Source organism: Penicillium samsonianum (assembly GCF_028829775.1).
Source record: "Penicillium samsonianum strain IBT 33392 chromosome Unknown utg000005l_segment0_segment0, whole genome shotgun sequence".
In the NCBI taxonomy this organism is placed as follows: Eukaryota; Fungi; Ascomycota; class Eurotiomycetes; order Eurotiales; family Aspergillaceae; genus Penicillium; species Penicillium samsonianum.
In genome coordinates this window covers 625,095-642,047 of record NW_026643263.1, presented here as the reverse complement: position 1 = coordinate 642,047, position 16,953 = coordinate 625,095, and the positions used below count along the sequence as shown (strand labels likewise).

Genomic DNA, 16,953 nt, shown 5'->3' with positions numbered 1-16,953 from the left:
GCTACACTCATCTCCATTGGAAGGGAGCGGAAGACTTGTCTCATCTTCACTATCAACTGACACACTCCGCTGTCACTTTCGCGCACTTGACACTATAGAAGTTGGATGATGCTGACTCTCGAAGATAAACTCCTCCTCTATTAGTTTAACAGGATCGTTCTTATCGTTATCATCGTCATCAGAATCCTCTCCTTCACTAATCGCTTCGGGCAATTCAGGGGTAAGTCCAGGGTCTCTTTGATCGTCTGCCTCTTGTACTGCATCCGGGCGAAGGCCCTCTTCTGTCAGTTCTTCAAGTTCAACATCAAACCGGGTTTTACAACGAAACATCATGATATCCTGGATTGTATCAGGATTTAACTGCCCACGCCGGTAGTGGCAGACATCGCGCGCTGCATCGAAAGACGCTCAACTCCTGCGCCCGTTGCTGGAATACAGAGAATATCGCGAGCAACACTCGCAAGAATAGGGAATTCCTGTTTGCATTCTTTCCAGAACTACAAAGGGTCGACATTTTTCTTCGCCAAGGAAGCTATTAGTATTAGCTAATACTAGGGGAGTGAAGAATCAGATATCATACGTTTCTCAAGATATCGAGTAAGTTCGTAATCCGAGCTAGCTAGATCAGTGTGAACTTGAGGGCTGAGTTCGAATAGAGCGTCAACTCCTGAATTTTTCCCGCCGTGAAAGACTGAAAAACGTCCACCATGGTTGTGTCGTGCGGTGGAAGCCAGTTCCAACCAAGAGAAGTCGAGGGGAGAAGTCGCGCTGCTGCTATTTTTGGTTGCGCGAGTTTGGTCGTAGATATCTTCCCTCAGGCTGTCGACCAGTCCCCAGATCTCCCGGGTCGTGACGTGTCCGTTGCTCTCCTCGGGGCTTTATCGAGCTCCGATAGTGTGGCCATCGCTAAGGCGAGTCTGCCTTCTGGTTCGAGGCGCAGTTGTCAAATCAACGTTTTTCAGCGCATGGTCCGTTGCCGTTCCTTGCTTGGTTCCTGCTCGGCACACAATCACAACGATTTTTCCCACCATCGACGTTCCATCGCTTGAGTATATCTGTTCACTTCAGTACTCTCAAACTTTACTAGCGTAAGTTCTATGATACGGCTACGAGAATCAATTTAATCAAGGCATTGTTATTAAGTAGGACTTTGACTTCCCTATTCTGATTTGATGATGTAAATGATACAGTAAAATCACCAAATACTTTGCCTTTGTTAACTTCAAATTGGAGAAATGTACACGTACGTGAAGACTTTGCGATCATATTCTGTCAGAAAGGACACAACAAAACAGAGCACAGAAACCCAACATCAAGACGTACATCTTGCGCATAAATCGAGCTCAGCGCATCAACTTGAAATTTGCCGTGGTCACTGAGGTAGGTAATCCACAATAGGAGTCGTAGACAGTAGAGTGCCTACCGGCAGGCGATAAAATTGCTGCGTAGCATCAATGTCCGATTGCTGAAGTTCTGGTAGCTCTTTGCGATAGTTCATCACCGAAAGTGGGTTTTTCTTGCCAATTTGCACCGCATTTCCTTCGAAACGCCCAGGGTCCATGGCAAACTCATGTCTGAGTCCCAAAACATGTCCCAATTCATGTGTAAACACCTTCCAAAGGCCTTTTCTCAAATCTGGTCGAAATGCAAGACTATAGACATAGAGGAAGTTGAGACCTTTGGGATTTGGGAAGTAGGCACTAGCAAGTACACCTCCCTTATCACCACCATGGGAGAGGACAAAGTTTGCATCTTTTGCTAGGGGCACAAATTCAAAATTAACCCCAACATCAGCCTTGTTCCACGTTTCAGCGGCCTGCTTAAGATGTGCTGCAGCATGCGTCGCATCTGCTGGAGAGTCATATCCCCTTTGCCAAGCAGTCCATTTAACCACGGAACCAGGCTCCCAACGTGGAACTTCAGATTCCAATCCAACCATGATAGCGGCTGGGTCGGACTTCAGGTTCTGGGGAACTGACTCTTGCGTGATACATACAGGAGAGAATGGGAGAGGCTCTGTGTCAGTTGACACTGGTTCCAAAATGCTGGACTCCTCGACAGTTTCCAGAGCTTCGGGTCCAAGTTGGTCTGTAGTCGACTGGAGAAGGGCCTCCCGGGTACTTGGAGCGTCTGTGGCCATGACTGAACCTGGATAAGGCGTGCCACACCAATTTTCAGGAAGTTGAGCCAGAATAGTGAATTGCCTTGTCACTAGTGACTTTTAGGTGTAAGCGTACCTAGAGTTAAAGCGAATGTTTTGCGTTGTATTTATAACATCCGGTGGGCCAACAATCCATGAACCGAGAATAATAACGCTCGCGTCTCGTGCACAAAATCGGGGCGAGGCCAATACGATATAACTCTAATGCGCCCGCTGTGGTAGTGACTGTATGAATCTAGAGCGACAATACCTATTTTGGCCGCGATCTAGAGTGAAATGGTAAGTCACGGGTCGCAACCTAGGTAGAACTTCGAGTGGCGGAGAGTTCACCACTACTACTTGACGTGATGTTCAATAATATTTCCGCGTGTTACGATCGCTCACCCACCGTCACCAACGGAAAAGGACTACATTGTTACGTATTGGCAACGGTTGCGGGCAAACTCAATTTTCAAAGGATGAGCGAGGTAAGAGCCTAAAGCTAATCTAGACTTTCGTGTCAGCAGATGACCCAGAAAAAGTTAAATCATAAAACATCAAAGTATTTTCGCATTCACTTGGAAGGCGATCGACATGTTAATGCCAAGGCAGCACTGAAACTAGCGGCTTGGCGCTCACTTGGCGCCAAGGCAGCACCAAATCGGCGGGACTTGTCAAGGCCTACGAGGAAGTCGACTTTCTCGATAGTATACGACCTTCTACGCTAAACATCCTAACACTACCTAAGGATATTCACCCCTCTAATTTAAACCCCTATACCGATCTAGACCCCGATAATAAGTCCCTATATTGACCAATCCTCATGCTATACGGGGAGTTCTAGACCAACGGATTTCAAACAATATCTCAGCCATACCGGATCAGAATCTATATCCCAAAAATGGCTATTTTGGGTCGCTGTTGTATATTTGTTAAAAATGGCCTAGAACATGGATGCCAGGTGGTTGGTGCTGTGGCAATAAGAGGCCTTGCGAGGTTGCTCCACGAACCGGCTCTAGAACTCGTATGACAACTTCTGAGAAAATTCATGTTTTAATAAGCAAAGACGAATTGCTAAGAATGAAACTAAGATTAATCTAGGAATCAATGATCCATCTCTCCAAAATTTAGGTTAAGAATTCCACAATCCCACCCTTGCAAGACCATATTGATATGAATGGAGCGAGTCAGCCCACCCGATCTTATAACATGAGGGCGCTAAAGAATAAAGACATCGTACAGTCCAGACCAAATGACGTCAGATTCATGGTGGTGTCCACAGAAATTGCTGAGGTTCTGCCTTTTTTTTGGTTTTGGAGGTTTGGGGTGGGGGAGAATGTCAGTTGCCATTGGCTGAATCCCACAATACCTGGACCACCGGCAGCGTTGCGCAGCGATCATATCATCCGCGGAATGTAGCGGGATGCCAAGGGTGGAAGGTATGCAAACAGCTTTTCTTCTAGCTTCTAGCTTCTAGACATCTAGTCTCATGAATTTCACCCAAATAATTCTGACATCATGACATTCACAACATTTATGTCGAATTTTGAAAAGACTAGTAGTGGCGATTATTAAATACTTCCTCCGTTATAAATTGCGGCGCATCGGCACGTCTAGTATTCGGTAAAGAGACGCACAGTATCTTCACTAAATGGGACGTCCTACACACGGAAGCAAGAACAACTGCACGCAGCATGGCTATGAGAAGCAAGCAAAAATAGTTATCGCAATGGTCAATCGGATATCAGCGGGGTAATACGGCAGGTAATTTGCAATAATAAGGACCTCAAAGTGGACAGAACCATAATGATTGTAGGCTTATATTTATTTAATTTTTTTCATAATGCGGAGAACCTAAATTGATCCATACTTACCTAGTTATTGCCCCAGTTGGTAAGCATTAAAATCCCACTGCAATAAACTTGTGCTGGAGTCTGTAAGTGATAAGTCCTTCGATACACATTAACAGGCTTGGCGTTGCTAACATATTGCACTCGTATGTGCTAAAGGCAGTCAGTGAAGCTTCTCTAAATAGTTAGCAGGCTTTATCTAATTTGATGCGTATTTCTGTGCAGTAAGTAGTAGTCCTCTTGCACGCTTTATGGCTATCTACTATATAGTTGATCGGCTCCCTGGCCAGAAAGGCAGACGGTGTTGGACCTGGTCGATCGATAGTGCGGGGCGGTAGTGACTAAGTATAGCCTGTGGCAAGTTAGGAATTGCAGGCAATATTAAGGATGAACCTTGACCTGGATCCTCTCATATTTGATTATGTTTCCCTGGGTCTTCATGCAAATGCAAATGTTCCAATTCTAGCATTGCAGACAGCTATGGTACACAAGGAATGTGGGTGAGAATAGTAGAAAATTTCATGGGACTTTCAGTAAAACGCACATGCTTATTAGAAAGGGTAATAGGAATTTGAAGACCGCGTTAATGATTCTTCTGGGTCTCCTTTGGAATATAGTAAAACTTTACTACGCAAAACGGCAAACACGACGCCATAGTCTACACTCGTTACACACGCACGAGCGACATGACAAGTGGAGTGAGTGATGCCATGCCTTCCATGCTATAGTCTGTATAGATCCATCTCAATATCTGTAATGACTAGTGAAACTATACGAAGGTTTAAGAGTAAGAAGTGAATTGAATTCGACTAGGACCATTCTTAGTCTCCGTTAGCATTCAATAGAACATTAGAGTTGATTCCCGTCTGCCCCTAGGTGAAAACCGATCTAGATACAATATAGCCTCTTCTATATATTAAAGAGGTGTTTTACCATACTTATCCTAGTCACGTAGGCCTAGTGGCACGCTCTCTCGCAAAAGACAAATTGTACCGAGATTAAACCGTATCCGTTGTCTAGATAAACTGCAAAATCACTCATTCCTATCCTATAGCCTATAAGAAAGACCAATGTTAGTATTATCATTAGCTGCTTCAGCTAAACAGGCTGATGCGAGCTTCATACGCTACCCCTCTTATAGGCAGCTATTACAGCGTTCCCCGGTATAGTGGAATATACTAGACTTCGGTAGAACCCATTTTGGGTCGGAGGCTCCGACCCAAAACCCAACCCAACCCAAAACCTAATGGGTTAAACCTAATAACCCAATAATAACCCATTTGAACCCATTTTTGTATAAAAATTCATAAAATACATAAAATATAAGTCTTGGCATTTTTAAAGATACTTTTTTGTTCGTATAAAATACTTATTTACTTATATTTGTTTTAGTTTTAGTTTTTTAATTAAATTGCTATACTCTTTATATATATATTTAAATTTTAGAATTTTAAGCCTATAAAAATTTAGTTTGTTTAGTTTGCACTATATTGGGGCCCCAATGGGTTACCCAATGGGTTTTGGGTTATAACTAATAACCCCAAACCCATCGTTGGGTCGAAGCAATGGACCCAAAACCCATTTTGGGTTGGGTTGGGTTGGGTTGGGTTGGGTTCGGGTTAGAGTGGGTTGTGCCGAAGTCTAGTTAGAACCTGGAAACGTATAAGAAAGGATAATAATAAATAGGAGTATTATTAGCTTTAAAGTTAAAGGTATTTTAATTATAATATAACACTTAAAGCTATTTGAAGTATACTATATAAAAAGGAAATATAATAAAATATAATCGAAAACTAGATAATTTATATAGCTTAGACTCTTCCTATATTTACACTATTTAGTAACCCGTATAGGTAACCCGCAAACCCATATAGGTTACCTAATATAACCCGAAACCCAACCCATTTGCGGGTTAGGCTCTTTCGGGTTTGCGGGTTTTAGCGCAGTCTATTTAGGTTAGGTCCCTCCTTATATTGTTAGTCGTAGTATCTTTTTATACGTAGATTAATAAAGTTAATATCTCTAGATAGTTATAAGTGTAACTATCGTAGTCCGGTGGCCTTTAGTCTCGCTAACTCTACTACGGCTACTTTACTGAATGGCACCGAGACTACCCCCTCAAAGCTACACCTTACTCGTAATATGATGCAGTTGTTCCCGGAACTGATGTCACCCCTAAACACTCTTGAACTGTTTCCCGAACTTTACTGACAACTAGTGTACAGGTTGCGTGGATGTAAAATTTAGATGGAGGCCATGGCATCGGACGGGACTAATTTATATGTGATTTGACCACTAGCGCACTGTAGCGTTCTGGTCCTTTGAAAACTGTATTTATCAAAGGAACACATGTACGCAATCGAACCTTGGTGGGGATGGTAGTGAAATCTCAATTTTAATTAGGCTTCAATTTCGAGCCAGCCACTAATCCCAATAAAGAGTAAAATTATTAAACATCGTAACAGAAACCTTTGACCGAATGGCAATTATCAACATTATCACTTTTTCTCCTGGAACACATCACCCATCAGTAAAGAACAACACCTAGGCCAATGATATCAACCCGAGCAGGAGCGGTGTCGGAATCCACTCCAACGGTAACGTTGAGGCCCCATTCAACATCTATAGGAGCTCCTGGGAATTCGAAGCTTCGCTCAATCAATTTGCCTCTCCAATTAGGAAGATCAGTTTGTAGCACAAGCCTCTTGTCTCCGTCCGTAATCTTGACAAAGTAGATCCGCGACGAGTCATAAGTGGTGAAACGCATGTAAAACTTGCCAGCTTTGAGGCGCTGGCCACTAACAACGGTGGGTGTTGAAACTGGAAAGCGAAGCTGCCGCTCTCCATTTCTTAGAGTAATGGATGCGCAATCATCCTGGCGTGTGATGTCCAAGTTTTTGTCCGCTTGTACTGCGATACCGTGAACTTCGACTTCGTATTTGATATTTTGCATTGGGACGTAATTGAGGCTTGACTGCTGTAATTGGTGTTGAAGGACTTTTTATTTTGGAATCCAGTCCCAATAATCTGTCATGAAAAATTAATGCTGGAATGTAGCGTGCACTGCCAGCATATTTATATGTCGTTACAGCACGGTAGTTGTCGATTCTAGGCTGGCCTAGTCTAGTCAATGATGCATCTTAATCAAAAATAAACAAAAGATATGGGAGGTATGTCTGGTTCGGGTGGCGACTTGTCGAAAACGCCAACCTGACGGGGAGGAATTTGACCACTTCATTAGACCTCCCCCATTACAGTACAATTTTGTTGGTTGATATCGTCTTCGTGACTAACATATGGGATGGAAAGTCTATTCTTGCCCGTGTTGCTGTTGACGGATATTCTCATGCTCATCTAACACCAACCCTTAAGCCTATATGCTTGATTATTAAGGTCCCTACGTCAATTAGGATGCTTTCTGCATGACCTTATCTCAAAGGCTTTTGGTACACAATGCTCTGCTTGTTATTGCTAAGATTCCGTCAACTTTGGGCGAACATTTTCATAGATCACATGCCTGCAACTCGTTTATATGATCGTCCGGTGATTGGATGACGTACCTTCAAAGCACATTTAGAAGAAAAGGATAAGAATGAAGAGGTTCATATTGATAGTTGAAGCATCAGTAATTAGCAAATATGTGATCATGATGATACCCTCTTGCTTCATTACCAGTCACGCAGATACAGTGTCTTCTTTTATTTTTCACTTGTCAAAGAACCCGTACATTGCCACAAAAGACCAATTATGGTATCAGACGCAAGAGCGAAAGAAATAAGTACGTATAGGAACACTGTTTGAATATAATATCGCTTTACTTAATAATTTCAAACTTTATTGTTGCCTTTCGTAGCAGGAGACCGTTCCAGGCAAACTTTAATTTTAGGCTTGTCAATCATCGCGCTGGGTAAGGTTTTCAACTTTATCTGGACTTCCATCCGCTAATGGCCTCCCAAAAAAAAAAAAAATGGTGCGGGACGTCAAAGTATATTATTCTTTCTTCCATATCCATTGATGATGATGATGAAAAAAGGTCACCAGGAACTTTGCCCAGGCTATATGGCTTGAAAAATAAATGCTTCCTATATGAATAGTCAGCCAAGTGGATACTCCCATTGCTACAAAAAGGCTTATCGGGATTTCTCAATCGAAGGGTTGGATGGTAGACCGAAGAGTCGGAGTTTGGTTCTTGTCCCGCCTTTGTCGGTAATACTGTATACTTAGTCCTCAACTATTATATCAGAGATAGCCTCATCGCTCAGTAATTGTATGTACTCCCAGACAAGAATAGCTACGGTTGAGCTTAGATGCTAAATTCATAGCCACCTATGGACTATCCTGTCTTAGAGTATGGCAGACGAACGGGGTGCGGTCGGGCTCCTTGATACGTGGAAGAGTCAGAAGAACGGCAAACTTCCACGCCGGATGAAGTCTACGACTAATTAATTCCGACCCTTGAGCCATCCCATAAAAGGCTGAAAGTCCGGTTGGGGGGAGCTATACAGAAGCCAACGGCTCCGTATCCTAGCCGAGTGCAGCACTTGTAGTTCCCGCTGCCGTTTCCGATTCACGCAGTACAGGTTCTGCCTATGTACTGGCCGGTCACCACTTGGCGTGGCTCCCATGCAAGTAACCCCGTCAATGATTCTATCTTCCGAATCAACTGCATAAGAATAATGGGCGTGGATCAAGCCTGGTCGCCAAACTCCACCCCCTTTTTCCCTCGCGGTCGGGATTCAGCCTGCCCAGACGATTTAACACATTATCTGGAGACTTGCAGTATGTTACAATGACTCATTCGAGGATAAAACTCGATACAATACAATTAGGCAAGGGTTGTTTGTAGACTAATCGAGAAACAGATCGTGAGGGGAATTTGTTTTCGAATATCGCTGTATCAGAGATTGAACATCCAGCACTATAGACCTTCATTTGAAAAGAACGGTTCGTTATCGGTCGATAAACTGTGTCCCATTTATCTTTATTTTTGTTGGGCTTGTTGATTGATTGCATGTTGTTGTCATTCGTTCAGGTTCGGCGTGGAATAATAATACATGTCGACAGGCCTATTCGCTCTTTACAATAGCACTCCCTCAAATACCAGCTGATCATCTTTACAAACATAAGCCCAATCCCGTAGGCAGTACGATAGCGGCTTCAAGCGTATCCCTTAATATAATTGCTAGTGCTGCCTTTCACCACAGGCAAGAATATCCAGAAAATGCCAAAGAGCCCGCTTCAGACAAGTAGTGAGATTAGTTTCGAACTTTGCTGCAGCGTAGCTGCACTAGATCTCCTCTACGGTTAGGCCTGAATGCCGGAAGAGCCCCTCTGCCCTTTCCACCCTTGCACAAACCATGTCAACACACCATTCGAGGAAGTAATCGAATCCATGACCCGAATTTTCTTCGTACGACTGCTAATACCGCCGAATGAAGGCTTTTAGCTCAGCAAAGAACTTTTCAATGGGATTTAAACCTGGAGATTATGGAGGCAGGTATAATAGCTTCACACCGGCTTCTAAACATATCTGCTCTATTCGGTTAGAGTGGTGAAATGATGCATTGTCTATAACTAGCACAGACTTTAGCTTAGGCCATTTCCTATAATGCCGGAGTAGTTGTTTAATAAAATCCTTAAAGATGGACGTATTAGTCGAGCCTTGGAATACTCGAGAGAAAATAATGATATCTTAAGCATATGTAGGTAATATCTGATATCGCTGATCACGATGGAATTTGGACACTTAAACTGGTTTCACTCCTAGTGGAGACCAACTAGTTAGCCTGAAGCCAATCCTTTTATCACACCTAGATTTATCTATATATATAAGGTGGTATAAGTTACGACCAGCCTGGCAAGATGTCCATCAAATGTGTCTCGATAGAGACACCCGAGCCAGGAGCTGGACAAGTCCTGGTTAAATTGTTAGTATCTATTGTTATGATATGTTCACTCTGTCCCTCTTGCTGACACTTCTGAAAGAACCCATAGTAGAGTCTGCCATTCAGACCACGGTTTGATGGCCAATGCGGTATATGTTCACGCAGTCGTTGGTGCGAGGTCAATTTATTATAATGGATATTGCTTTATACAGTGGGATCGGTATCCACGCCCTGCTCAGGCTGGCCATGTCGTTCAGTTGGGCACTGGATTGGAAGGGAGTACCATTACGGTTGGAACATGTACGGTCCTCGCCGGAAGAGCCTCAAATATCGGCCACGATTGCTTACTTTGGTGATTAGGTGTTGGTATCAAATTGTTCACAAAGCATGTAGAATATGTCCCCCATGCTTGGCTGGCGCCGAAAGTTGCTGTCTACATATACAGGTATCTGGGTATTATGTCCCCGGAACATACCAGGAGTATTGCTTGGCACCTGCATGTTATGTGACTCCCATTCCAGATGAGGTACCATCTCACCTGACCGCTCCGTTACTCTGTGCTGGACTCACTGCATACAGTGCATTGAAGAAAGCTCGGGTTTGTCCGGGCGGCTGGGTGGTTGTTTTTGGTGCTGGTGGCGGGATTGGACACTTGGTCTGTGAGATGGCTGCGCGGGTCTTTTCGCTCTGGGTTATTGGAATCGACTTCAAAGGAAAAGCAACTCTTGTGTGAAGCTGCGTGTTGGAGACATACTTGGCTTTGGAAGAAACCGAATGCCTTGTGAAGTCAGTAAAGACAGAGACAAACGATCTTGGCGCTGCGGCAGCTCTTGTTTGCGCTGGAGGGGACTGTGCATACTCTCAAGCTCTCGACATTCTGCGGTTCAATGGGGCCCTAGTTGTTGTCGGAGTACAGGAGGGCAAGGAAAGACCCATTGAAAATGCGTGTCCCAACGCATAAGTATTGTTGGCTCGTCCGTTGACAATTATGGAGAATCTGTTGGGGTCATGGAATTAGCCCGTCGTGGTTTAATCCAGACCCATGTTCAAGTCGAAAAGTTGGAAAATCTGCAGTCTGTCTTCGAACTGATGGAGAAAGGACAACTCCGCGGGAAGGTTGTTGTGGAAATCTATTAACTAAGTCTTTTAAGTAGACTAGGTGGTTGTGTTCGTCAGCCCTTTCTCCCGGTGCACAAGTATCCTGTATTTGCTTGGTCTTCTCCATAGATTATTCGGTTTTTTCTTCCTATTTCTTTCCCTTTCTTCGTAGAAATCCATGTCTGATCTAAACTTGATACAACCCGCGTATTGCTCGTACTTCAAACATTCAAGTAGGCTTAGTATACGGACATCGTGTTAGAGGGAATTTCAATAACATAAACATATCGCAGCAAGTGTCAGGACTCCATGGGATTACTTAGACGCTTTCAAGATCGAACAACGTATCAGAACCTTGCAAAAATACTTGGATTATGAGAAATTGTTAGTGCCGTAATTTTGTATATGTATATGTATTGTATTTGGTTTTTTATCTGTACTTAAATATGTATATGGCACAAGTATTGTCCGCACCGGATAAGCATTATCCGCACGCGTGATTCCTCTTTCGGCAGAGAATATTGGATAATGCTCTTCCGAGCCGCTGGTGACTCTCTAACCACTGTGGCCAATACGAAGCTGGGCATAATTAGGATGCTAAACTGTTGGCAGCATCTCCAGCCGCTAGTGAAGTACAATACCTACGCTCAGGATGAGGAGTCCATATTTGCTGCATGGCCATACGGCGATGGGTTGGGAGACGAACGCTGGTCCGTTTACAATGAAGCCAATGAGATGACTGCCTGGACTGCCAGTAGCATGTATGCCCTTGAAGGTGGCTTTGTCCTGGTGACCAATCAGCCGATCTCTGCCGAGGAGATGAAAGAGAGCACTGAATGCCATGCCGCCACAGGCCAGTCGTTTGCCTGGAATGAAGAAGGAGGGGTTCCACTGGCGCTTTCGGCCCTAATGGACGAAAGCTGACCCAGGATACCGATTCCAACTTTGACGGTTTGGTTTGTTGTGATATTGATCTCGACGTGATTGATCGCGCAAAGACTCTCGCTGATCCAGTGGGTCGCTATTCACGCCCAGATCTACTGCATCTAGTTGCAGAAAATAAGCCCAAGAACTACCAACAACTAGCTGATGGACCACCGCCCACCACTTTGACATCAATGTTCAAACCCCCTGGTGAGACAGTTGCCGAATCCGATTGGACAGGACAGACTGTTGTGTGATTCGCTTGTTAACTTATACCTCACACCAAGTGCAAGGTACTCGACAGATATACAAGTCCGAAAATAGAGATGTGACAATTTTGGAAGGATAGTCGAGCGTCCACCTGTTGGGGGCGGGGAAATTGCGTATCCACTCCACGTGTCACCGACACAGCCGAGGGGACACGGGGATTTTCTGTCTCTTAGCGTTTCTCGGCATCCTTGGCTGAGATGCTTAGCACATCTCTAATATACCGGGGTCTAATTTGTCTCTTACTAATGACAGCTACCGTCCGATACTCCTTCTCGCTTGTGCAACATATTAGAATTTCGTGACATGTTCACACTCCTTGTTGGTAAAACGACGCAGCCTAGATCCTAAATGCATTGTTCGACAACCTTGCTTTTCCGGAACGTGTCCTTACTCATACAAGGGCGGGTCCTCCCGACAGGGCTGCAGCCATTTTGAGTTTCGCTTTGATAACGTTAACGTCCGGATTGGCTCGCCGTAAGCCTGCGACGCCCCGAGGCCGGCAGGACCTTTTTTACTAGCCAGCACACCCGAGTTTCAAGCCACCTGCAACCGCCCGCAGGTATTGCTTCTATAGATAGTACATCCCGTTTCCGGCTTGGGTTGGTATTGCGACGTGCAGCAAGAGCCGATCCCGGAGCCTCCACCATTCTTGGCTAATTTTAAATCTATCCCGAAGGGGGGTTCTGGATTACCTTGAAAACATGTACTGATCGCTGCAGGTGAGGGGTGGTCTCACACTAAGGCCTCCCTCTCCCCGACTCATTGCGCTCTCGTACCCATACTGTCTCCCCACTTATGACTATGTCCCCTCGCTTATAATAATAACTCATACCAGGTGCTTTCGAGCCGATGTTCCGCTGCCTTGCATCGTTTGGCGTCGCCATGAGGGGAACCCCAGCTCCATTCTGCGAATATTTGGAGAATCGCCACCTGATTAGGGAGATGTGATGATGCAATGCGACAGCCTCTGATTGATAATGTTGGAACTTTTTCCACCAATCTCAAGCTTTGCGTAGAGATATAAAAGGCGTCTGGTACGTGATAGTAGAGCCTCTTTTATTCTAGTCCAACCTACTTTCTTCTCAGTTTCCCCACGAGCCTTTCGAGAATATCAATATGAAGTTGCAACTCTTTGTTACTCTACTTCCTGTCGTGTTACCCCTGGTGCATGGTGCCCCTGCTCGCAGGGATACCCCCAACCCCGGTCTTCGTGGAAACGACTCGCTAGTTGGATATTCGCCAGACAATAAGGGCGGCGGCGAGTCGCGTCCTGAAATCAAATATACTCTTGTTCCTGGGCAGAAGGAAGATCCTAAAATCGGGTCATATCTCGATTTTGAAAAAGCCGATAATCCGCAGCCGATCCGTGGTCCCACGGGTTCTGATGATCCTGGTCCGAGTACGAGCGCCGTCAATACTATGCACTCTCTCGCGACTTGACTGGATACTGAGTACACTGACACTTATTACAGGAAACTATTACTACGACAGAATCAATAGTGATAAGCTAGCACCTCCCGGAACTGACCATGGACAGACCATCAATGCGCAATGGCCGATGGGTAAGTTCACTAGTTTCCGTGGCGAAATGTACAATGTGCTTACTATATGCTAGGATTGAGTCACAACAGGTAATCTTTCATTCCCGAACAAGGTCATTGCAGACACTCATGTTTCCTTCAAAGACTTGGAATAGATGGAGCTGGTTGGGCTCGCCAAGAGAACACCAACGTGATGCCGGATGCGACACTCATGGCCGGTGTCGATATGCGCCTGGCGCCTGCCGGTTACCGGGAACTTCACTGGCATGTGGCTGCCGAATGGTCATTGGTGCTGAATGGATCGTGTCGAATTCAGGTACTTGTTCTTGCTTGTCTTGAACTAACTACAATAAGTACTAACCAACACCCCAGGCTGTGAACGAGAACGGAGAGACATTTGTCGACGACCTTACTGCCGGCGATGTGTGGTTCTTCCCACCGTATGTATTGTGATATGTGTAAGTAATATTTTATGCTGATGATTTGACCGTTAGTGGCGTGCCTCATTCTATTCAAGCTCTCGACGATGGAGTCGAGTTCCTTCTGGTGTTCGACGACGGAGACTTTAGCGAGGATAATACATTCCTCGCAACAGAGGTTTTCCTCCACACCCCGGTAAAGAGAAGCAAATCCTGAATTGAAAATAAATCCAAATTGCTAATCCCCCAGACAGAAAGAGGTCCTCTCAAAGAACTTCGGAGTTGACATCTCAGCCTTTGACAAGATCCCTGACGACGAACTATACATTTTCAAGGGCACGCCCGCCCCAGCAGACATTGAAAAACAAAACGTGACAACAACTGCTGGCCCCGTACCTCGCGCTCAGAGCTATTCATATCATTTCTCCGAGCAGCCGGCCCACGAAGTTGCGGGCGGTTCAGTCAAGATCGTCGACCCGCTCACTTTCCCCATTGCTAGCAACTTTTCCGCCGCTATTGTTACCGTTCATCCAGGCGGCATGCGTGAAATCCACTGGCATCCAACTAGTGACGAATGGACTTTCTTTATTTCGGGACAGGGTCGCGCGACGCTTTTCACTGCCCCGAATGCTGCGACTACATTTGATTTTGCTGGTGGTGATGTTGGTTACTTCCCAAAGTCTAATAGCCATTATATTGAGAATACGGGAGATGAAGACTTGGTCTTTGTGGAGGTGCTCCAGGCGCCTGAGTTTACAGGTATTCTTTCTTCCTCGCCATATGTTTGGGTTTTCATATACTAACGGTTAGTAGATATGGCTCTTGGTCAATGGATCGCGTCCACGCCGAAACAAATCGTTGCCGATACACTCAACCTCAGTGAGGACATGCTGAACAACCTCAAGACTGAGAAACAATTTGTTGTAGCTGGTCCTAGCAGTTAGATTACCTCTCAGGTGGAATATCTCCATTTTCATAAACCACATGTCTCGATGAAGTTCTTGGTAATTCAACAAAGGTCTAGAGCTCACTTTCCTCTATTATATGGTCCCTATCTAGATAACGCTCAGCCTGCATCGGTGGAATCAAGTGTAGACGACCGATTTTTCAGTGGTGTGCAAAGGCGAACCGATGGAGACCATTTTCAGCAAATACGCATTAACCTGCTCTCAGCCTATATTTATGGGCAAGGGAAGCCCAGCTGCATAATCGAAACAGAGATGGCCGTACCTCGGGCGCATCCACTTCGGGTTAGGCCGTATCCTCCAAGTGTTAGTGTCTCAACTACGGCCACGGGCCGAGCCCTTCAGGCCCACGCACCCTTGTCACGCACTTATCAAAGCCTATTCGACCCCCCCTTGAGTACATAGAATTTTAAAAACTTTTACAAAGCGACCGCTCCATTGGAGGCCCATCGTTCAAATCATGACGAGTGGGAATTTAGCGGAAACTCGATGTCGTGCAGCCTGCGCCAACGAAATCTTAGCCAACACGAATGAGGACCCTCTTTGACACGGCTGGCCGATTGGCCCAGAAACTATTAATAGGGTGGTCTCCTGCGGCGACCCCGCCCGTTATCATGACGCGGGGCTCTGCTTTTCATCCAACGCGCTTCGAAGATCCTCATTATTGCTGATTGCTACTGGTTTGAACGATGGATGCCAATGTCCAGTTCATGCGCGATACAGTCGAGCGGCGACGTACTCAAAATCGCCTAGCTCAGCGCAAGTTCCGCGGTGAATTGCCACTATCCAATACCCCGTGTCGATCTCCCTGCTGATCGGAATCGTCACGATAGAGAAGAAGCGGAAGGGGGCAGAAAATGCCGTTCTGGAGACGTCTCAAAACCCGAACGGAGCCATCAGAGCACTATCACAAGCGACATCAACCGCCAGCATCAATGGGGATTTTCCAATTAGCTCATTGCCTTCATTCCCAAGTGCGCTCCCCACACAAGCAGGAGCTTTATCTCCAAACGAAATTCCAATCGCTAGCACAGAGCCAGAGCCGGTAGTCAACTTCGATCTCGATGCAATTGACCAGTTCTGGTACCAAACCAACAATGATTTCTCTTTCCCTTTGTCCGACCCATCGCCTGTCCAGTCAAGCTTGGCACAAACGAATTTCACCAAAAATAAATCCCCCGGTCCTGCTCTACGCAAGGCACCCTCCGATACCACAACAAGCGATAATTCGAGGTCGCACTCTCGACCCGGGGACAACCATAACCTGACATTATATCGCAGAACTTCCTATTCTGATATTCTCCCGGAGAGTCCAGCCCCCCAGTTACCGCAATCATACAACGACGATACGGTGTTGGAACTCATTACATCGGCCAGAAACGACAAGGGATGGATTAGCACGCTTCACATCGCCGCTCAGAAGGGCCACGAGAGAATTGTTCGAGTTCTTTTGCTCCGTGGTAGCATGGACGCAAATAAGCAAGATAGCGACGGTCGGACACCCTTGATACACGCGGTCATTGAGAATCACGATAGTGTAGTTCGCTTACTACTATCCCACGGTGCTCGAATAGGCGTTTATGATTGCGATGGTCGCTCTGCACTGCACTGGGCTGTGCTGCATCAGCGACTGGATATACTCCAGCTATTGCTCGAGCATCGCACCAAGTACGAACGCAGTTTGGATCTTGATGTGTACGACAATACCGGCTGGACCCCATTACATATGGCCGTAGATAGAGCTTTCGAGGCTGGAGTGTTAATGCTCCTCCAGGAGGGCGCGGATATCAACGCCAAGGCGCACAAATGTCCGTATATAGGCAAGGTCATGCCAATGATGGATAGACAGCGATGAATCTCC

At 45.6% G+C, this 16,953-nt stretch overlaps 6 protein-coding genes across 6 annotated transcripts; 4 read left to right on the top strand and 2 right to left on the bottom strand.

Moving 5' to 3' along the window:
* Window positions 1-707: 707 nt before the first annotated feature.
* N7471_009143 (uncharacterized protein) lies at window positions 708-1,049 on the top strand (the record flags this gene model as incomplete). Its single annotated transcript, XM_057281862.1, has 1 exon — window positions 708-1,049. The coding sequence occupies one exon, from the start codon at window positions 708-710 to the stop codon at window positions 1,047-1,049; it is 342 nt and encodes a 113-aa protein (XP_057132745.1).
* Window positions 1,050-1,372: 323 nt separating this feature from the next.
* On the bottom strand, window positions 1,373-2,140 carry N7471_009142 (uncharacterized protein; the record flags this gene model as incomplete). Its single annotated transcript, XM_057281861.1, has 1 exon — window positions 1,373-2,140. One exon carries the CDS (start codon window positions 2,138-2,140, stop codon window positions 1,373-1,375), a length of 768 nt encoding a protein of 255 aa, XP_057132744.1.
* Window positions 2,141-6,517: 4,377 nt separating this feature from the next.
* N7471_009141 (uncharacterized protein) lies at window positions 6,518-6,943 on the bottom strand (the record flags this gene model as incomplete). The annotated part of the gene is made up of 1 exon (XM_057281860.1): window positions 6,518-6,943. The coding sequence occupies one exon, from the start codon at window positions 6,941-6,943 to the stop codon at window positions 6,518-6,520; it is 426 nt and encodes a 141-aa protein (XP_057132743.1).
* Window positions 6,944-11,501: 4,558 nt separating this feature from the next.
* Window positions 11,502-11,897, top strand: N7471_009140 (uncharacterized protein; the record flags this gene model as incomplete). The annotated part of the gene is made up of 1 exon (XM_057281859.1): window positions 11,502-11,897. The coding sequence occupies one exon, from the start codon at window positions 11,502-11,504 to the stop codon at window positions 11,895-11,897; it is 396 nt and encodes a 131-aa protein (XP_057132742.1).
* A 1,386-nt stretch (window positions 11,898-13,283) lies between these two features.
* N7471_009139 (putative oxalate decarboxylase) lies at window positions 13,284-15,071 on the top strand (the record flags this gene model as incomplete). The annotated part of the gene is made up of 8 exons (XM_057281858.1): window positions 13,284-13,566; window positions 13,640-13,729; window positions 13,783-13,798; window positions 13,853-14,024; window positions 14,081-14,148; window positions 14,203-14,323; window positions 14,382-14,886; window positions 14,941-15,071. 8 exons carry the CDS (start codon window positions 13,284-13,286, stop codon window positions 15,069-15,071), a joined length of 1,386 nt encoding a protein of 461 aa, XP_057132741.1.
* A 710-nt stretch (window positions 15,072-15,781) lies between these two features.
* N7471_009138 (uncharacterized protein) lies at window positions 15,782-16,947 on the top strand (the record flags this gene model as incomplete). Its single annotated transcript, XM_057281857.1, has 2 exons — window positions 15,782-15,863; window positions 15,926-16,947. 2 exons carry the CDS (start codon window positions 15,782-15,784, stop codon window positions 16,945-16,947), a joined length of 1,104 nt encoding a protein of 367 aa, XP_057132740.1.
* Window positions 16,948-16,953: the final 6 nt, after the last annotated feature.